Source organism: Macrobrachium nipponense, chromosome 46 (assembly GCF_015104395.2).
Source record: "Macrobrachium nipponense isolate FS-2020 chromosome 46, ASM1510439v2, whole genome shotgun sequence".
Classification (NCBI taxonomy): Eukaryota; Metazoa; Arthropoda; class Malacostraca; order Decapoda; family Palaemonidae; genus Macrobrachium; species Macrobrachium nipponense.
In genome coordinates this window covers 35,953,123-35,976,313 of record NC_061106.1, presented here as the reverse complement: position 1 = coordinate 35,976,313, position 23,191 = coordinate 35,953,123, and the positions used below count along the sequence as shown (strand labels likewise).

Here is a 23,191-nt window from a genome sequence, read left to right as displayed (position 1 = left end):
ACTCAGAGAACTGAATACAGTACTAACTCAGGGGCTGGAGCTTGAAGTTTGTTGTTCTGTCTTGATTTAATTTCAATGTTTTCAATTCTACTCAATACTTTAACCCTAATGCTATTCACCTTGCATATTAAAATTTTTCATAGATTTATTCATTTTTAATAAGTATGAATCTCTTTTTTTCTGTATTTTCCTTTCCCTTCTCTTCCTAATGAGCATCATACCTATTTATGGAAGCTTGAATTTCAAGTCAGTGGCCCCTGGCTCGTTCCATGTGAGTAGGGTTCAATTTCTTAACCCAAGAGGTGCTAGGGAGTCGCTACCAAAGGACGGCGGCAATATTATGCATTAGCAACATCAGTAATGGAACCAATATTTTCTTGCTCATTTTTCAACTTATCACCTAGTTAGTAATGTTATACATGGTTGTATTCTCCTTGTTTCGCAGATTAATAAAAAATGAAATACAAGATATATAGAAAATTAATATTTAAAAAGAATACTATATTTTGGAAAGAAAACATTTTCAAAAAATGCATTTTAGTTTTGGAATGCGTTATGCCGTATTTTCTGAGAAAGATGAAGAGTAAAGGTAGGTAGGTAGGTAGCCTATATGAAAGTAGGTACAGTAATAGGGACGAAATTGGTTACAGCTAGGGCCAGAAGACAAGCTGCAAAGAACCTTAAGTAATGCCTACAGTGCACCGCCTAAGGTCCACTGACGGCACTAGCCCCCCCTACGGGAAACCTTTAATGGGAATTAGGTATAGGGCATTTCTAGGGTCAACTATACTCAAGTTTTCACTCAGGTTTAGCCTAGTAGGCTAAATGGTACTGGCTAAATAACTAGCCTATTTGGCTTTCCCGCTGCTCCCATAGGCTACCTAGATCATTTTTTAAACACAATGGAAGATTAGATTTGCATTTTCAAGCTCTTTTAAAAGCAAAGAAAATAAAAGGAGCGTTCAGCATCATTGACTAAAAGAGTCGTAACAGTTTGTTTAGAGGGATTGTTTACATAGGGCATGGAAAACCTCGTCCCCAAAATGGAGACTTTGTTTTGGTCTCAAGCATTTTGGGAACGAGTTTCTAAACTGGCCACCCAAAGTCTTATAATTAAAGCTTTCTCTTCAACCGTCATCTCTTCAAAACACTACTCTCAATGTCTGCCTCCAAACATACCTTGAAGTAGTTGAATAGAGGTAACGAGTAAAATTTGTAAAGTTGTATAAAGAGTTGATAACGTTAGAGAACACAACAGTAGTAACTAAACGCCCCTTGAACGGCTCCTTTATGCTGGCGACTTGGCGGTTGATTTAAATGGGCCTTTGCATAAATTAGAGGCACTGCACGAGTTGCTCTTGTTGTACATTTTATGCTTCATCTTCTTTACTTCATTTCCGGTGCACCCAGAAGAAACGATTCTCTGTATGGACTCATCTCGAAAAAACTCTTCTGAATTTATTCTGTTCTGTATTTCCACAATGGTCCCGTGGATGAGACTATGAAAGATCCTCACGTGAAAATAAAATGAAAGTCTCGTGAGACTACTTAAGTAGCTATGTCAATAAGAATTGTTCAAAACAAAACCATACCTAATGGAAATATGCAATTGCTGCAAATCCCTGTAAAAAAGTATGTTTGTAAAATATCAAAGAGCTTGTTTTACTTAAGCTTTTCAACAATTCGTCAATCTTAAAAAGGCCATGGCTCAAGTTCATGTTACTAAATGATCTAATGATGCGTTTTTCAACTAACAATTTGCCACGCATTGAAGAACGTTTAAAAACTACTCTAGCCGAATTCTAGTCTATAGCCTATAGGGTGTTTCAAAATCTCTTACTTACGTGACAAAATTATCGCTAATCCTGTTTTCATTGGCGTCACAGCCATAAATTATGATTGTATTTAGAATTCACTTAAGTAAGATATTAATTTCACCAAGCTTACTTTCTTGTAATAAGATTTTTAAAAACTCTTAAGCCACTTTGGCCTCCTCCGTCACTGTTCTCTGCTGAAAGACTTCTCTGATCTACCGTTGTCTTGTGCACTTATGCAATTGAAACGTTGACCCACACATGTTTTGTTATTACTTTATTTCTTGGTAGGTTGCCAGAGCAATTCCACGAGTACCTGGGACATTGTATCATGTCGCCGTCGAGCCTTAATTAATTTTGCAGCTCATATATATATATATATATATATATATATATATATATATATATATATATATATATATATATATCTAAAATAAAAGGAGCCCATAAAAACACCAAAATGTAGAGAGAAAAGTACTATATTTCAGAGACTGCTGTCTCTCTCTTCAGGTATATGAATGAGAAAAGTTTACAGAAAAGGTGGTATTTATACCAAGAGATCCGTCCACAAGTAAGCCAATTTAGGTCACCCCTGCTGATAATCTTCCTTTAATCTTCTTAAGCGTTGGTTGAATGAAACTTCGTCGACGACATCTGAGATCCACCCGCCTTTTGAGATGTTCATTACCTGCCTTCTCTTTTATTAAGGTAATGAACATCTCAAAAGGCGGGTGGATCTCAGATGTCGTCGACGAAGTTTTCATTCACCAACGCTTAAGAAGATTATCAGCGGGGGTGACCTAAATTGGCCTACGTGTGGACGGATCTCTTGGTATATACCACCTTTTCTGTAAACTTTTCTCATTCATATACCTGAAGAGAGAGAGCAGTCTCTGAAATATAGTACTTTTCTTTCTACATTTTGGTGTTTTTATGGGCTCCTTTTATTAGATGGAATTCTGTTTGTTACAGAACATTTTTTACCGGTCATATATATATATATATATATATATATATATATATATATATATATATATATATTACTGATAAGTCTGTAGGTCATGTACAAATTCAAAGTTGTTCGAATGATATCCAGCCACTTTCACAACTTTATTCATGTAATCACTCAAACACGGCTAGATGATTGTCCACTATAATTCAAAAAGGCTTTAATAAATTCGACTCATTAATACATACCATAAAGTGCAGAGGTTCAATCCCCCTTTTTCCCCTACAATTAGGCATTCAATCTTAGCTCACTTTTATTTCAACTGTTTAACTTCCAGCCCCAGTATAAGTAGTATTTAGGGAGTTGGCTTGACTTTGCTAGACGTGGATTTTATTATTGTAAGTAATTTTGAGCTAGACGTACGTAGATTGATGAATCAAGATTGAAAAGCAAAAGTAGTTGCAGATTCCTTAAAACATTTAAATAATATCATATATAATGGCTAATAATTTGCTTTTGCAGAGATTTCCGTATAACTAACGACAGGCTACAGAAATTTAATGATAGTATGCATGCCAGGCCCCTGTCACTATCATTTATCCAATTTTACTTGAATAATGCAATCGTTTATTTTAAAATGTGGTGTCCTATCTGGTCCGACCACCGGACCTTCTTAAGGCAAAACTGCAAAATTGGTCAGTTTTTATTTTCTTTATTTTCAAGTCCGTGTAATTTATATTTTAATGGTACACATCATTTCGCAAGGAGATTGTTTTTCTTTTTAATGTTAATTGGGGATAAATATTTCGAAGGAAACAACCTGTAAGATTTTTTTTTTTTTTACCGACCAGCCAATCAGATATCGGATTCGTTTAAAAATAACCAAATATATGATATAATAAGTACCTTCCGAGTGGTGATATAAGCGCGAATTCAGTTTTTTTTAAAGTTCTGGTGTGCTTGCCAAAAAGGAGATCAAGTAAATGTAAAGGAGACGGCCGTGCGAATGTATAGTTTATTTTATACATCGAGTATACAATGTAGAAAATGACGTGTATAATGCAATACAGGTGAGATATTTTGAGAAGTTTAGTACCAGCCACTTGGGCGGATTGAGATAACTCTAACATAAGAGGGTAGATTCCTTAATATTTCGGCAATTTTTCTCAGATTATCTCACTTGTATTGCATTATGCACACCCTTTTCTAATATATGTTTCACAACCAAAAAATGTATAATGGCCTTGCAGACGTTTCTTTTACAACCATAACTCACACCTGGCAAAGTTCCGAGAGCCGACCTACCCCAATGTGTTTTGCTCTTGAGTGTTGGCCTGCCCTGTCGGCTGTCGTCGCTACTGTTGTTTTGTTGACCCATAGCAAAGACAATACCCATAGGCCATAGTAAGTAATACCTAGCTCATGTTAGCAACTTAGCGTACATGAGTGACCATTGACACGTTGAGTCATTGTACTGTTCCGCTACCCTCCATAACCCTCGCCAATTGGTGAGTTACGCAGTGTTCATTTGATAAGATTAAATGGACAACAATGAACTCTAACGGAAATGTATTGGGGCCTGTAGTCTGTGGGGGTATAGGGCTAATAGTAGGTATAGGCTACTAGGCTACCTGATAGGAAATACTACCTACTAACTCCTCGTCTAGGTGTTAATTTACCTATGGAGGGTAGACTGTAATTAGGTAACCCACAGGGGCCAGTTCTAAACATTTGAGGCCCCAATCCCCAGGTAGTGGCTGTAGTACTATTCGCGGCACCGTTCCTTGCAGTTACCTATTTTATTATGTTGTCGTATGAGGAATAATAGTATAGGCTACTACCATACTAGTTTGTTATTTTTCATTGGGATTTTTACGTTCCGTAGCCTCTCCCACTTTAGGGTGTTTGCCACAGTACACATAGGTATTCTTTTATGATGTACTAGCTAGGCCATTGATTTGCAAGTGAATTCGTAGTACCTAGCCTATACCTAGCTTCTGCTATCGCACCGTCAGATTAACAGAGATTAAGGTACCTAGTACATTTCTATTAAACTATTGTACGCTATTACTACTTAGATTAACCGTACCTACCTATTTCGAACCACAATGTCTACCTACTAGATAATTAGAAATTTAGCATACCCTATTTTAACTCAGCCTAGGCTATCTTGATGATCCGAAACAGGATTTACTCTACTTAGGCTATCCAGTGGTCTAATGACAGGCTATTGACCTTACCTAGCCCTAATTTCCGACTGCGCTGATCCCCAGAGGCACTCAAAGTCCTTTAATAGATAGCCAGTAGGTAGCCTAGGCCTAATGTTACAACAGAGATACCGTGACGTGGAATTTGACACATGTAGAAAGTCAACATGAATCCGTCCAGATACCCATACGTAGGCTACCGAAGCTATAAATCTTATTCAGGCATAGCCTATGTGACCTAGGTCAACTAGGCATGTATAGGTAGTAGGTATAGCTAGGTCTAGTTAGCCTACAGTTGGCTGGTTTTATAGCTAATTCCCACAACTGGGTACTAATTGGGCATCTTGGATGCCACAGCACAACCACCTGAAGAACGTTAAGGGATCATGCCTGTAATAAACTTAAGGAAATTTACTATGGGCTATGCCAGAAAAAAAAATCCAAAACCCAGACTGAATAATTGATTAGGTTAATGTTGTTTTTGGAGGTTTTAAGACATACTGAAGAGCCATTACTAGTACATATAGCTAGGGTAAATGATTGAATGGCGACATAGGGTAAACGACCGGATGGCGACATGTTCTCTTGAAAAAGGCCACTTTTTTTCATTCTGTATTTAATTGTTGAGACAACAATGTAATTAAATCTTTAAGCACACCATTCAAAAGATTGAAGTTTTGTCAGGAAAATGAGATATATGAAACCACTATATGAACTAAAATAAGCATGTGAAGTCTTCATAAAATATGTTTAGGGCAGTCATTATCTAATATGGCATCTCCTCAGGACTAGAACAGTTCATCTCTCACATTGTGGCCACGTCCTTCCCACCACTCATTTGAACAATGTTTGCATATAGCCCGTAAGAAATTGACAGGTAGGTCTATGCTTTGTCGTTGCCTCAAAATATGAGAAATTGATGTGTAGGCCTATGCCTGGTCATTACCTCAAAATATAAGAAATTGATGTCGTCTATGCCCATTCGTTACCTCAAAATATACGAAATTGACATGTAGGTCTATACCCTGTCATTGCCTCGAAATATAAGAAATTGACGTGATCTATGCCCAGTCATTGCCTCTAAATATAAGAAATTGACGTGTAGGTCTATACCCTGTCATTGCCTCAAAATTTAAGAAATTGATATGTAGGCCTTATCTCTCAATGATATTAACATTTGATGTGCAGGATTATGATTAATTAATACCCTAATATCAGAATTGGTTGTATAGGTCCATGCTTTATTTCAATTAGTGTGGTCTGTGTGGAATCGCTTATATGTGTATAGGCCAACACCAATTTAGAAGAAAAAAAAAGAACATGCATGTTTAGGCTACTCATGATAAAAAAGAAAGATTCTCAGACAAAATTATCCAAGATCTTCATAATTATATACAACTTAATTTAGATTTTATTGGAGATATGAGTTACATACTTTACAACTCTGGCAACTCAAATCTATGGTGTCATGATTCATGCAGGGAACTCGATGTTACTGAACAGAGCCTAATCTGTACTGGTAATCTTGTGGACTATTAACTAGTGTGATGGAATTTTCCCTTTGAGAGCTAGCCAATCACTGGCATGCAGTGGGTAGGGCTTAGCTGCAAAGCTAGGAGGATTTTGCTGTAGTGTTGATGGATGAGCGAGGTGTTTCCTGACTCAACTTCCTTAACCACCTGTAAACTACCTCGTTACCAAGTTCAGTGACTGATTCCAGCTAGCATTGAAGACTTTTTTTTGTGTACAAAGGAAAAATTCAAATTACATACTACGTACATATAAGTTTTATTATATTTAACCATAAACATGTATACTTCAGTATGTAAATACATTGTGCAAAGTATTTATGAGACATAAAAATACTGATACCAATAAACGTATGTGTATGAAATAATTAATATAAATTTTTAATGAAGTATTTAGTTTATTTTTCATGTATATCTCAATGTATTGTAAGTGATGGTTGTTTGGCTCTGCTTACTATTCACTGAAGTTTTTAATGTCTTAACCGTATTTTTTTATTTTTCAGATCAAGTGGTACTCGCCTGCAAAAGTTTTGCATCTAAATGCTATGTTTTAAAGGCTATGGAATATCAGATTGATGACAAGAAGACCTCAACTGGGGAACAAATTAAAGAAGATTTAAACCCTGTAATAGATTATAGCGAATGTCCTAGCCAATTTGCAGGAGCTCGATACATCATTGAATGTGGGATTAAACTAAAAGCAAATTTGTTGACAGTAGCTACAGCTGCCACATACTTCCAGGTTGGTTTTTTTGTAGTATCTCCTTAAAGAATATGATCATATCTCATTGGTTGTACATGCTTGTACCTTGCGTCAAAGGTTGAAGATGATGATATAAAAATCCGGGACATCATCAATGTGGGAATAAAATTGTGTTAGTTACCCGAGAACCCCTCCTTTGCCTCTTGAGCCTTATTTTGCTTTAAGGGACTCTCTTATCCAAGCTGAACTTCTGCTTATGCGTGTTCTTGGCTTCAAATTGAAAGTAGACCTCCCCCATAAGTATTTGCTTCACTATGTTGAATCATTGAAAGAATGGCTAGGAGAGAAGAAATTCAACTCCATTCCATTTGTAGATTTATCATTTACTCTACTTCAAGACATATACCATTCACCTATTGTGATAAAAATATTCACCTCATTCTTCTCTCTGCAGCTATCCTGAATATAGTTAATCAGGTGTATGGAGTAGTAGTTCCTGGATGTGATGATCTACATGATCAGTCATGGTTTACTGGACTGCATACTGACTGCACAACTAAAGCAGTGTGGGAAGTTTCAGCTGAAATTTTAGCAATGTATAAAGAAGAAGAAAAACTGAAAATCAAGAATAAGAAGTAACTGCATAGACTTTTTTTTTTTCTACTTATACTGTACATACTGCTCAATACTGTGCTATTTGCTGAAAATAGAAGGTAAAGAAATCAAGAGAGGGAGGCCCTTTGCTGTGTCAGGGATGTTATTGCTGCCTTGGCAAAATAAATGAAGCAGCAGTGTAGTTGGTAGCTGAAACAAAATTCAGTACTCGTCATCTCTTTAACACAATCCCATTAAGGTAAAGTTGGTATGGTGACTTTGTTCATAATGTAGTTAGGATTCAGCTTTGTCCTTGAGTTTCCTTTTAAATGAGGCAGGAATCATTAAGTGTCACATTTATTTTTCATTCATGAGTCGTTAATGCTGCCCTATTTAGGATCCTCTAATTTTCTTCTGAACAAGTTGATTTATGAGTTACCTGTTGATGAATTGTTCATAGATATTCACAGATGAAAACATCGATACATGTATTAACTAAGCACTCCCTGAAATACAAAGAACACTTGTAATAAAAGCAAAGTGAAAATATCACTAATCAAGAGGGATTCATACACAAAATTTGAGTAGAATGTATTGAATTTTTTATTACTTGAAACCATTACCGCTATCATTTTTTTTGCACTGAATATTCCCAAAATTTATACACTTGTGATGTGCTAAAACCTTCTTCCCTTTCACAATTTGTTTGCAAATATTTATAAGAAAATAAGTAGATTTTTATTTGTTTTTAAGAGGTTCTGTAGAGGAATAATGCAGTAAATTGTAAAATTATCAATATGGAAGTTATTAGACTTTGAACCATGATTTGTACATAACTAATTTGGCTCTGGAACCTTAGAAAAATTGGAAAAATAAAAAAATTACTAAACTAGTTGCTTTTTGCTTTGAATCATGCAAATATAAAGGTATGTAGTACATCATTATTTTATTCATGCAGGATTACAAGTTAAACACCTCACAAAAGTGTATTTTAATAGCATGATTTTACTCACTTTTCAAGATGCTCTATAAATTATATTTTTGTTAGAGTAACTTACCCAGTAATTACATCGCTGTAGTTTCTATTTCAACGTCAGCTTAGATTTCAAAATTCGCTGTAGTACTTGTCTTCTTCTGTCGAGTATTGACTAGGCTCCCACTTTGTGGGAAGGAGAAGAACAACTTCTTGAAAAGAGCTCATTTTTTTCTGCCGTCCTAGAGCTAGGAATGCAGCTTGTTTTGGATCTCGACCTTGTTGCTTCCCGATTCGGTGAAGTATTTGGCTTATGGCCTTTTGATATTGAATTCTTGAGTGAGTTTGTTGTGGTTATCTTATTCAGTCTTAAATAGTTATTTTTATTCAGTGCTTTGGTATTACGACTGGCTTTTCTCTCAGTGAGAATTGCCGATTAGTAATTAGTAGATTGGTTGTTCCGAATTAGGTTCACCGACATGTTGCTTGGTTTGTTAGAGCTTTACTCAAAGATTTTGGCAATCTTTTGTGTTTTATTTTGGGGTTTAATTCTTGATTGTCGTACTCTAGTTCGACTAGTCTTCGGTATTGCAGAAAAGGCTGCAATACCAAATTAATTAAGGCATCTTATGATCCTCATACCATTTATGCTTCTTGCAGAGAACAGGATTGCTCAGTTAATAACATGTACTTGTATGGAATGTGGGGGCTGGGATGAGAAAACTTGGAAGAATTTAACGTCTCATTGGAGTAAACTAGAAAGAGATAGGAAGAGGAAGGCAGTTGCTAGAGCCGAGAATAAAGGTTTAGCTAGTAACTAGAATCCAAAGTAAATGAGTACAGATATACCTGTTATTACCTCTCCCATTTCTAATGTCTCGTGTATGCCAAGTCCTTCCGCTTCTCCCTCGCCTGGATCTTGCTCCTTGGAACCCAACCACTTTGTCAGCCTAGAGAACAGGATCGACCAGAAGTTTGACTGATGGTGAGTACAGTAAGTGAACGCGATCCAGTAATTAAGAACCATTGTCAAGTATCTCATTAATTCATTCCCATAAGGAATAAAAACACCTCTTCTCTTTTTTTTTTTAAATTTCCTTTAAATCTGGGAAGAAATTGTACTTATACGTAGATTGCAAGGAAGGCTGTGGAGGGAAGGACCACCTTTTAGGGTGTGATAATAACAAAAAGGTTGAGAACCACTGTTTAAAGCCATATATTTTTAAGGTTAATGTTGTAAGAATGACTAAAATTATATTGAAGGATTTTACGATGATAGTTTAAGGTATATTTGGTGTTTGAACCATTGAAATAGACAGTTATAAGCCTGTATAGAGGTGGGTCATGGGTGTCTGAACTATTTAGATAGCCAGTTATGTACAAGCATTCTTAGACAGGGATACCATCTTAACACAGATTTTTGTTTAACACAGGTAGTTGTGGTCCCTAACCCCCCTGACTACGAAGGACATATTGTAATTGTTTTGAACCATGTTCATATGGCAGTAAGCTTTGCTAAGTCTCAAATTAAACTTGGAAGCTGAAGCCATATTGCAGTGATGTTTAGATGGAGTCTTGAATCAAATTTAGACAGACATCATTTACTATAGTAGGATTTTAAATTTTGTCCAGGTAGTATTTGAAAGAATTGGTTCCATTGGGTGTCCGCTGTGCTGTCGACATGACTTTATTTCTGTGGTTGCACTACATGATCATCTCTTGTACTATATGTACAGACCCCTTCAGTGTGCAATTTGCAGTACTCATGTTGGTGGTATCCAGGAACTCACACATCACTTAGAGAGACATCTTGGAGATGGTGTTTCAACAACCACTTTTCATCCAAAGCCTGCTTTTGATCAAAATACAGAATCTGGTAAAAAATTGTCTTAAGATTGTTTTTGTTTTATGTACTTTGTTATAAATATTTTTGTATTACTTTGTTATAAATATCTTTAACATGTATTTTTGTACTTTTCCTCATGAAAATTCATTTGTTCTGTTTACAAAAATTTTTCCCTAACTCCTAGCCATAACATTTTGAAGTGTTTAGTACCTGCTGTACTCAGATATGCAGAATGCATTCCATTCAGGTTTATTTTTTTGATGATTGTGCAGGATGACTTAGCATAATTTATTTTGCAGCTCTGCTCGATGAAACAAGTTTTGTAATCATATATTAGTATATACAGTTAACCTCCGCTATTTGTGGACTCGCCTGTTCTCATATATATAATATATATAATAATGTTATGTGGCATGACTTGTAGATTTTTAATACATGCCATTATTCAGATTTTGTCATCATCTGACAAGGCCTTGGCTCTATTAATCCAGATAATATGGTATGCCAGTGATGATATTTTTTCCATGAAAATACTGTTTTGTTAAAAGAAATGTGACTATTATTTCTTTTTCTATTTCAGGGAATACATTCATTGAAAATGGCAGTTCTTGTTATGATGATTTACATACCAAGGGAGATGGAAAAACCTTTCTGAAAATGGAGACATTGTAAGTCACCAGACAAGAGAAGAACCCATTGAACTCACTTTAAGAGCATTCTTCTGCCAGACATGTGGTGCAAAGATAAGTTTGGTAAAGATAGCTACTTTTTACACATCAAACAACACATCTCAAGACCCAGCAACCTTACTTCCAATAATCCACAGCCTTCCAGAAGTTCATACCAGCAGGAGAATTCCTCTTGTGGGCCTAGTCCCAGTTTAGTTAGTATAAACACTGTTCCTGCCAATATATTAACAGATTCTGAAACTGTTACCACAGAAGAAACCCATGAAGCTACTGAATCTCCTGAAACACAACTCTCGTGATTGCATGGAAGAAGAGCATGTAGCCAACCAGCTATTGAAATTGCGTGAGTGGCAGCTTGGGAAATATGGCGCGTTTTAGAAAGAACATCATTTATCTTTTTCTAGTTCCCTAGGAGCATCAGATAAGAATTCTGTTGAAGGAAAGTTAGTCAGTGCAAATCCTTCTCCTAATATTAATCCTGGTTCAGTGGAAAAAGTGACATCAAGTCATACCAACGACCTTGCCTCTGTTGACCAAACTTCAGTGGAGAAAGAACCACCTGCCATCATTTTGGCCATCCATGTCTCTTATTTGTCTGATGGAGAGAGGAATACAGAAATATCAGGAAAATGTTCTGTTCCATCAACACCTCACACTTTGGTAATTTCAGAGAAAGTTGATTCAGCAGTATCAGCAGTATGTTCTGAGGATGTTTTGTCTCCATGTATTTCCACCCCTGGTGAGCAAAATGAAGCTACATATCATGAAGATGAATTTGTGCAGCTTGATGATTGTGCGGTGAGCCCATTAGGTAGAATTAATGAATCATTTAATACAGGTTATCTGTCAGATGACAAGATTGCAAGATTTCCTCCTCAGGAATCAAAAACATTGGAAGGAAGTGAGTGGTCTCAAGTGTTCTATTAGCCAGCCAGGGAAAAGATCAGATGGAGGTAACTTTTCTTCAGGAGGGCCTCAGCCTTCTTATGACGAAAGCTCTCAAAGGGGATATGCAAAACAAACTACAGTCGACTCTAACCTCGGAATATCTACTATGAACATTCCATTTTCATCAGATCCCAAGTCTTTAGATACTTTGCAAGATAGTTACCAGGTTCCTTTTGAGGGTGCCAGAGACTTTTCAGATAATCCTAGATTTACTGATAGAACAGATGAAATTATAAGTGACACTTTAACTCAAACTGAAAATCAACTTTTATTGGCTGATGAAGATAAATTGCAAAGCAGCACACATTCAAACAGTGTAAGTAATCATATTGTTTGTGAAGAGTCTTTAAATAACAGCATTGTAGGTGGTGGGAATCCAGACCAAGAACCTTATTTACATAAAAAATTCCACCATGATCAAGAAAGGAAAACTGTCCAAATAACTGGTAGTATTACTCAGAATGCAGATGTCAACAGATATTATTCAGGAGTATCCAGTCGTTATTGTAAATAACTTGAATGCTACTCTCAATTCATCTTCTCCTTTTAAAAGTGAAAGATTGACTTTAGAAGTTAAGAATACAAGGAAAAATCACAACCCAGGATAAGCAGCTGTTCAGCACAGACTGAGGCACCTCCCTCAGAGTTTATATGTGTGAAGTATGCAGTGCTGAATGGCTCCAATCGTTTAGCTTATGCAGTTCATTGTAAGTCACATGAAGTAGAAGGTCAAAAGAACTTTACCTGCCAGTATTGCAGTAAAAAGTTTTACAGAAAACGTAGTAAGGATTTGCATGTTGGAAGCACACAGGAGAGAAAATCCATCAATGTACAGTTTGCTCAAGGTATTCACCAAACTATATGCTTCCAAAGACATAAGGAGGAGGTAACATGCTTGTAGAAAAAATTTTGTCTGTGCAGAATGTAGTAAAGAGTTTTATAGTCAAAGACAGTTACGGAACCATCTGGATCTTCATCATAGTGAAAAAATTCATAAATGTAATCAGTGTGATCATGCATGTCACACTGCAAGTGGCTTGAGAATGCACAAATTAAAAAATCATTCAAATGACCAAAAGAGAGAAGAGTATCAGTGCAAAATTTGCAATTATTGCTTCAAGAAACCTAGTGGTTTAAAAAGACACATGCAGCGAAAGCATTCATTCCACAGTTAAAATGTGACTTGTGTCCAAAAATGTACTCTTGTAATGAAGATTTACTGCAGCACAGAAAAATTCACAGTAGTGACCCATTTAGATGTAACCATTGTGAAAAGTCCTTCACCATCGATTCGTGGAATTTACAAGACATAAAGTTACCCATAAGAAAAAAACACATCCTTATCAGTGTGAAAAGTGTTCATCTAAATTCACAAGATTAGACTCTTTAAAAAGTCATTTAAACATCCATTCTCAGAAGAAGCCTTATGTCTGTCACTGTGGTAAACGTTTTGGGAAAAAAAGTCAGTTGAAATCACATGAAGACAAACACAGTGATGTTGCAAAATATATTTGCAGTGTTTGTGAACACTCTTTCAAATTCAAAGTGTCATTAAAAAACCACAGTTGTAAAAGCAGCCGTAATACAGAGAAAGTCGGCTTGCTTCTTCAACGTAAACTGTTTGCTACTATTTCTGGTTGAGTTAAGTTTTCAGTGTAAGATGTTAAATATTTTGATAACCAAGTGACTATAAATCCAAAGGATTAGTTTTTCCTGAATCAGTTCTCCACCTCTATAGTTTTAAATTTATTTATAATACATTACAGTGTTATGAGTACATACTCATTTTGGATTTATGGTCTTTTGATTATGTACAACTTTTTTACATATTCTGTACCAGAATAAGGGGTGGAGTGCTGGCTAGAAGAAAATCATTATAGTACATACAGTTATTTTCTTAAGTGATACAACATGATTGCTTAGGCTTTTGTTCAAAATTCACGAACTGGCAAACATAACATGCTCCATTTATAGTTATTTTCTTAAGTGATACAACATGATTGCTTAGGCTTTTGTTCAAAATTCACGAACTGGCAACATAACATGCTCCATTTATCTATTATTTCTTTGCGAAAACACGATTATTTCATACAATAAGGTCATAATGTGTTTGATGAGGTGAAATCTGTCCTATATTTCAAAATTGTAAGAAAATATCGCATGGCCAAATTTCAGGAAAACAGTTACAAAACATCTTCCAAACTTTTGTTCACACATTGCCAATGCATTTGATAAAAAAAAAAAAAAAATCAAACTTCATTTCAAAATGTTGAAGGAAAAAAAAAAAAAAAAGTCATAACATCAGTATTACTTCCAACACAACCATAAAATTTGAAATACATAGTCGTATTGATTGGTTTTATGCCTCAATGCTGAAAAAATGTAAATAAGTAAATACGAAAGTAGACTGCATCAATTGATATCAACAGGTGAGTGGAGTGTTGTTTGAAGCAACCATTAAGAGTGGGAGCACAACACAAACTACCTGGTGTAACATAGGTCTACAATGAGTAGTGACAATTAAATTATGGAAACCATACATTTTATAAGTTAGAGGAATATTTGGATTTTAATAAAAATAAAATTATTTAAGTTATATTTCTTAACTTCAAAAGTTATGGCTCACTAGCAAATATTCGCCTATTAAATTATTCTTTTGTTAAAGCTAAGATTGTTTTTCCTAGGCCTAGGTGTATTAGATTTCTTTATATACTATTATTAAATTACACTGGCATCACTGTACTATTAACAATTTCTGGCCAGAAAGCATGATGAAGTTAATTAAACATTCTTTCACTTCAAGTTACCTTATGAATGAATAAATTAGACTTCAAAAGCAAAAAAAATGTTCCATGGGCCTTGACAGTCGTACTAATATTTCGATTAATAGCAATCTTCTCTGTATAATAAATTTTTTTTTTTAAAGAACAGGTAATACAAGAGTGCCTCAGTGGCGTGGTTGGTATGGTCTTGGCCTACCACCTCAGTGGCCGCGAGCTCGATTCTTGGGCATTCCACTGTGGTTTCGTAAGTCCAGTTGCTGAATAACCACTGGTTCCATGCACCATACAAACAAATGAACACAGCCTAAAACTTCATTCAAAGAAAACTAATTAATATTCTTATTTTGGAAATGTTATGACTGTTAAGCTTATTAGGTCTATTGTTATAATGCTGCAGAGGTAGTTGCGTTGGCCAGCTAGAGGAGTATATTAAATGCAAAGTCATTGATGGGACCCCTAACCTTATCACACCGTGCTTTGAGCTAAAAGAAAAGAAAAAAAAAAATCACTAGTTACAAATTATACCAGTAAATTATATAACCATTGGGTAAAATAGTGCAAGCTGTGAATTCGCAAACGTGTTGACATGTATGACATTTGGAAAAAAATAATTAACAATACTTGGCAACATTACAACAAGTCAGAATTTTACTTGGCAACATTACACGAGTCTGAGAATTTGGACTATATAAAAACAATCATGTCGTCTCACATTGGATCATGGCTGTACAATGCGGTAATATATATATATTTTGAAATTGTAAACAACAAACAAAATATGTGTTTTAATTAATGATCCACTTTATCCTTTTACTTTTTACAAATTCATCTTCATCCACTTTCATGTACATCATCGAACAATTCCACCTCTTTATCTGTGGCATCATCTGTTTCCATTTTCTGGGGTGTATCATCATCCTTCAGTCCAAACTGAATTGTCCAATTCTTACAAAACTGGTGAAACATACATTCTTTAAATGATGATAAACTTGTGAACAATCTGTAGGCTGCCAAAAGCTGTTCTGTTGTGAGTTTCACGAGGATGCACGAACAATACGGAATCCATTCTGTAGGACAAAATGTATAAATGTTATAATGATGTTCAAGATTTTCATAAGAAAATGGCAAGTCAACAAAATTAATGTGTAAATTAAAACATTTTAAATTTATTACCATGAAAAAAGGATGCAGAACCACTATACTGTAATACATATGATTACTGTATGTACATCATTCTTTATGATGGTCCATGAATGCTGTGAAGATATGTTTTTCATTCTATTTTTGTCAATTTACAAGTTATCTCTACACCTATTGCATAAAATGAAAGTACCAGCAACTGGAAAAAAAATATTCTGGAAATAAACTCCAAATTAATGACTAGGGAATAAATTCAATACTCTACTCATAAATCTGAAGCTGTGCAAATAAGTAGATTATCAGCTAGAGTAAACCTAGTTTTCTTGGCTGGAACCTCACCAAGGCGCATGATTCCCATCATGCCACTATTGATAATTAAGTGCAAAATACTGATCAAATGGGTTTTCAATCCAATTCTTTAATCATTTCTATATAGAGTTGGATTGACAGCTTCCTTTTTGGGGAATGAAGCATTATTATGCTCGTAACTGATTAGGATACTCCTATAATCAGTCTTTGCATTAAAAACAAGACTAAGATTATACCAACAATCCCAATGTACAAACTGTAATGAAATAAGAGTTTAACAAATTGTCCACTGTTCCATATCCAAAGGTTGTATTTCTTGACATGAATGGTATGAATAACAAAAATACCGTAGTACATACTAGTAAGAACTGTGGTCTTCCTCATTTAAGGCCTGTCAACATGACTGGGCCTGATCGGTGGACCTCCCCTCTAATGGGCACACTTGAGGTCAAACCGTCAAATTGCCCGATGGATCTCAGCAAAATCACCATGTGGTGCCCCCATGGCTTGAGCTTCGACCCTTACAGACGTACATTACCTATCCGTAAATTTCTTCTACTGAGCCATTCTTCGCACCATATTCTCTTCTTTTTCATCTCGCACAGCAATTATCATGCTACACAATTTCTTCTTTGCGGTAGGCACCATGTTTACCGCACCGCACTGAACCCACTACTGGCATCGTCGGGCACGCCCACCTCTCTATCGCCTCACCCGTCTGGACAAAAACAGTCAAAGGTAAGCCGTAACCCCGCGGCCCGCGATCAGGCCCGCTTGTGTGGACAGGCTTAAGGACCAACTCATACTCACTTGGTAATAATTTTTTTGTGTACCCTATATAAACTATTCTCTCAATAAATGACTTGATCATATGTAGCAACAAATATTTGTATGTTATGCAGAACACATGGGTATTTTCTAAAACTGACCTTAATATAGTCAATTCCACAACCTGGAATCCACTTCTCCATATGAAATATAAGCGATTCTCCAGATTTTGCATTGATTAAGCACCTCATGAAGTAATGAAAAGTAGGGAGTTCATGTCTGGCAACCTGAAATTAAGATACAACATGTATTTTATCACTCACATGTCTCATGTAGTTATTAATAAAACATTAAAAAATACCATGCATCACCAAAAACATTAAATAAAGTTAATTTTTCAATACAATTCCAGCTCACACTGGGGAATGTGTACTACTACTACTACAAAACAAAAGGTGATGGTCTGTATTCATGTAGGTAAACAATAAGTGATGACAGGGTTGAAATTATACTACTAATAAATAAAAAAAAAACAAAACCAAATCCTTATAATAGAGCTATACTTACAATTTCTTGCACATTTTCTCTTGGCGTAATCTTCATTAAATGGAAGGTATTCTCTTTGTTCTTGAACTTCTTACTTCTTAAGTGTGGCGAGTAGAAACTGCTATTTAGGGCTGTGTCAAGATGCTCGATATCAAAGTAAAAAGCAAAAGGTACTGTCAACCTCTTACTCGTAATGTTTCGAGAGGATGATGTTAAGTGTTCATGTACATGATCTGGCACATATAAATACAGAATAGGAAATATGTCTTTGAAAAAACAACATTGAAATGTATAACTAAGTGTTAACTTATGAAGGACTGACATTTCACTTATCGAGGCTACAATCCTCACAGAGGATGCTTGTTCCTCCTTAATAAGGAGAGGTTCTAAGAGTTGTGCTAGCCTATCTGTCTCCCCTTCTCGTTCTGGTTCTCGTTTATTCAATGTATAATACCAATAGAACTTAAAGAGATCGAGACAAAGCAGTTCTAAACGGCCAGAATACCCAGTCATTTCTGATCGTAAATGCATTAAAAACTCTGTGTTTGGTTCATATCCTATAACTTTATGCACTGTTTGTTCAAGAATAGTTTTTGTAAGAACACCAGGTCCAAGATTAGCCTCGGCTATTACATCTCCTTCTCTTAGGTCTTTCTTCAAATGTTCTACAAGTGTATCAGCAGCATCCTGTCTAACAATGTAACATAAGTTCTTGAATTTTACAGCTTTCATCAAGTTTATAATCCTCTGTTGGTCACTGTTCAGAGCCACATTACCACTACCTAATTTGTCCTCTCTTTTTATTGTAAACATCTCTTTTTTCTCACCTTCCCCATTAGTATCATCATTAGACAACTTTACATTTGACTTTAACTGCTTTCTTCTTTCATACACAAGTAAATCACTTATCACTGAATTATTCTCTTTATCATCAACTGGACTGGACACATAGCGACTTCCTGTGAGAGAGGATAATGATTTTACGCTGCATCTCCATAAACTTCGTTTAAAGTTAAGCCTCAAGCTTGTTTGCAATGGTCCTGCCATTCTCATTCCTGAAAAAAACAAACAAAAATTGACTGACTAGCACCAAGCTTTCATAAAAAAAAATAAACACATAAATTAAATTAAATTTGAATTTTTCCTGGTTATACAAACCAGAGCCTTTGATATGAGAGTATTTTTCAGACCAAGCTGGAAACCAGTCTAAAATTGGTAACTGCAGTAAAACCACTCCTCTGTCATGAAAGTGACAAGGAAAACAAGGGTACCAACCCATAGATCAGGGAGCTAACCTCCACGCACCAACACTTCCTGACATGGTTTTGTATTCCAAAAAAATAATGCGGAGGGGGGGGAGGTGGGCAATGATATAGAGTTTTCCAGAAATTCCTTTGGGGGGGGGGGGGGGAAATGGCCCCCTACAGACTCTAATTCTTACTGAGAGTATGGAAAAGACCAGAAAGTACCTTCAGAGTAACCTGAAGAAGAGTTTTCCAGAAATTCTTGGGGGAAGTGGCCCCCTGCAGACTCTCATTAACAACTCTCAAGGGCCCAACGAAGCTGTCAGTTCCCACGAATTTTACAACTAAAAATTCCAAGAGTTGCTGTTCCAATGCAAAACAGAAAGCAGTACCATTCAGTCCCAGGTGGACCGCACTGCTCCTCCCTCAGCCAAAACAGGAGAATGCCAGAACTACACTCCCTAAGGTGTTTCCTAACCCATACCAAAATAGATGAGCTTCTTACCTGAGAAGTGCGAGTCACTGTCGGAATCCCCTTCCAACTTGAACACCAATGCTTTCACTCCTAGTACTCAATCAAACTGAGAATGAAAGAGGAATCAGCTCTGACGGTGCCAACTCACCTTCCATCATGATGCTAGCTGCACGTTACAAGAAATGGCACAGTTTAAAGAACTTTCCCAGAAATAGGATGGCTTAGGCTCCCCACACTCTGAAGCTCACCAACATACCAAGCATGGAAATGATGTAGGTAGTAGGAAACCCCAAAACATTTCAGCAGAAGGCTGGAAGGGAGCCCCTTCACGTCATCAGTTTGAGAACCGGTTTCAGAGACCAGGAACACCACTAGAGAATGGGTCACATACACACATCACTAGTGGTCTGCTTGGGTTGCACTAACCCATCTGAACAGGTTGCACAAACCCTCTTGGAGCGATTTCGAGTAGTCTTGGTGCTAGAATCATTCTGCTTACCTATCCACCATGATCATTAGACCATAAATGGATCAGGACAATCAAGGGAACCCTGATGACAGCAGTAGCCTATATCTGGCCTAAAGACTGTTAATGCTATGCAAGGGTCATTGCCCTGCTAGCACTAGCTACATGCAAGGATTACTGCCCTGCTAACACTACTACCTATGTAAGGTAGGTAACTCTCCCCATGCAACCCCGTAAGTCAAATAAGAGGAGAGGCATTTTGTTCGACTTTCCACCATGATTTGACTTTAAATCAATTTTTACATTTTCTAGGCTAGGTAGCCTACTATAATTTTTCACACGAGGTATTAGCCTAGTAGGTATTGTGCAGCAGGCACCTACTAGCCTAGGTATAGCTAGTAGGTAGTACTATGGTAGGAATCTGTTAGCTACCCTAGCTTATGTTGGGTTACCTAAGTGTGGTTGGTTACGAACATCATGAATTTTCAGTGACACTTTTAAAACATGAAAAAATATCTTTTCAAGTCTCTTTAATAAGCTTAAAGCGAACAATAACCATAGGTAACAATATTTATAGGCTAACATTAGGATTGCAAATTTAATTCTTTAGGCTTGGGGCGCCTGGTACTTGAATACGTACAGGCAGTACCGTTTACCGTCTACCTAGGTAGTTCACTGTAGTGGGGTTGGTGCTGAGGCGGCATTCATGCTGGTAGACTATTAAAAAATTTACCAGGCTATCTATTCAGCAAGAAATTATTCTGCATAGGTAAATGAAAGCTAGTCATAATAAACCTGAATAATTGCAACGAAACCTACTAAAAGTGTATGAGAATATGGTTACAGTTGTAGCAGTAGTCTTTGTGTGGACTAACTTTAGAAATGCTCCCTTCTTTCTATTGTCTTAAGTTGGTTATGTTTAATCAAGTCTTTGAAACAATGTCATCTTTCCTTTACAGTGTCTTCTGTGAGCAGATTCTGGTGAAGCTGTAAGCTTTTAGTCATATTAGTTCCATCTTTATCTTTTTGATCTGGAGCTTGCCTAAACAAATTCTATAAGCAGTTTCCGACTACCTTTCTTCAACAATAAAACCCCCCCCCCCGGGTTTTTTTAGGTTTTTTTTGTCTTTCCTGCGTTATCTTTTTTTAGCTCTAACATATTTCTGTTGTTTTAAGATAAATCTTGCTGTAGGATTCCTTGATGCCGTAGCTAATTCCCCCTTCGATATAACGTATGTGGAATGTGGATCTATGAAGTGTAAGTAAACCGCTGCCTTAGCGTCATCTTGTTCAGTAGAGCGCACAGATAATACCACCTCTGATAAGGGCTTATGTTGTTTAGTTGCTTTACAACTGAAGGCCTTTAGTGGGCTTTTCATCATTTTGATACCTCGACCACAGGTTCACAATTAAATATAGAACAGTAAAAAGTGATGGTAAAAACAAATTCTTTTAGAATAATGATAATATTAGAAGAGCTGATATGCGATTAAAATCCTACTTCCTATATCTTGGGTTTGCTCTGTAGTTCGTCCCAAGCGATGCTCTTCGTAGGGGTCAACGCCATATTACAGTAGTACTACGTCTTTATTCACGTACTGAATAAATATTTAATTTGCGCATATTAAGAGTTAACCGTTTCCTTTCCCCCAATAAAAGTGACCCAATAGAGAGGAGGTCCATAACGAATTGTTACCGAGAAACATCTAAATGAGTAGGTATGAGGGTAAACACATACACATACAAGGCAACTGATGAAACATCCTACCTACCACAAAACAAAACCTATATTAAAGGAAAACTTTGCCAATTCTATACATTTAATGTATGAGATTCAAGACAAATACTTGTATCCTAGTTCCCGTTAGCCGCCGACCGGAATATTGACAGTAATTTGACGATGCTTTTGTTTGTTTATGGAATTTAATTGTACAATCAATGTTTTAAGTTCATCCTCAAGGGGCTGGTACTAAACACGCAGCCACATTTTGTATGCATGTAAGCTTTAATAGCTACTAATTTTACATTAGTCGAAAATTGTCCGTTTATATATCATATATATATGTGAGTGTGTGTTGACCTTCAGATTTTATTCTTTTTCGGGAGATGAGCGAAAGTTTTATGCGCCTGAAACTTTAGGATTAGAACTCGAGACCGAAGCCCGAAGGAAGGAAGGTCGACGGTCCGCCGGCGCACTCGCAAGCAGCAGCAGCGCAGCGCAGCGCAGGAAGAAGGACTTGGTCCAAACAGCAGCGGCATTTGTAAACAACCGAACGTTGCTTTTTTGTATTTACGTTCTCCTTTACCCTGGATCGCGAATGACTGTGTGTTGGAAGACGCCTTCTGAAGATATTTAATCTTTTCTCTCATTCTAGGTGGGTTTGGTAGTCTCAAGTAGACATTTTTTAAAGTTCGAGACTACGAATTTCCGTGAGTTTTTGAACGATCCTGTTGCACTGAATGGTAGGAGTTTATGATGCGGCTGCTAAGATATCACTAAGTACGTCTACGTGAATCCTATAGGTATAACCTAGTCTATATTTTCCATAGGCCTGCTACTTCATCTTGATTGTGGTTAGTAGTTAGCTAGTATTAGGTATGTTTGAAATAATCTAGCTGGAAATTAGTTTCGTTTATCCCTTATACTTGGCAATTACTGTAGGCCTCAATTAGGCTAGGTAGTATTAGTGAACTGGTCCTCCACAAGCCATAGGTTAAAAAACTTTATACCTAATTCAGAACAAAGGCCAAACTAGTACTATCGGAACTGAAATTGGTCAAATTTTGCGTCTAGCCAGTAGCCTCTTGCATTTTGGACTTGAACATCGGCTAGGTTATCGGAACGAATGCAGAATAGGTAGGGTAAACAATCACGGACGATCCATCGTCATCACGCTGGCCGGGTTTTATTCACTCGATATTTAATTGGTGAAACAGGAATACAATTAAAACTTTAAGCATGCCATTCAAAAGATTGTAGTTTCGTCAACATAATGTGATATATGAAAGCCCCATACGAACTACCTTAAATAAGCATGTGATGCTCTTCGTAAAATATGTTTTCAAGGCAGTTTTGAAATCCAATATGGCTGCTATCGTCATGCTGGCCGGTCTAATCACGGACAATCCACCAACTTTCCCAGCCTTCCCAGCACTCATTTGAACAATGTTAGCATATATATGTAACGTTTATTGATCTTACTCAAGA

General features: G+C 36.5%; 2 protein-coding genes and 1 pseudogene across 2 annotated transcripts in view; 1 reads left to right on the top strand and 2 right to left on the bottom strand.

Moving 5' to 3' along the window:
- The window catches only part of LOC135214901 (protein jim lovell-like), a gene marked incomplete in the record, with an annotated part of 123,043 nt that overhangs the window by 98,250 nt on the left and 1,602 nt on the right, over positions 1 to 23,191 (bottom strand).
- LOC135214609 (cyclin-Q-like) lies at positions 3,693 to 8,959 on the top strand (annotated as a pseudogene).
- LOC135214694 (dimethyladenosine transferase 2, mitochondrial-like) lies at positions 16,594 to 21,528 on the bottom strand. Its single transcript, XM_064249027.1, has 4 exons — positions 21,485 to 21,528; positions 17,820 to 18,853; positions 17,414 to 17,539; positions 16,594 to 16,740 (listed from the first exon to the last, which is right to left on the bottom strand). Exons 2-4 carry the CDS (start codon positions 18,849 to 18,851, stop codon positions 16,594 to 16,596), a joined length of 1,305 nt encoding a protein of 434 aa, XP_064105097.1. The 5' UTR covers positions 18,852 to 18,853; positions 21,485 to 21,528.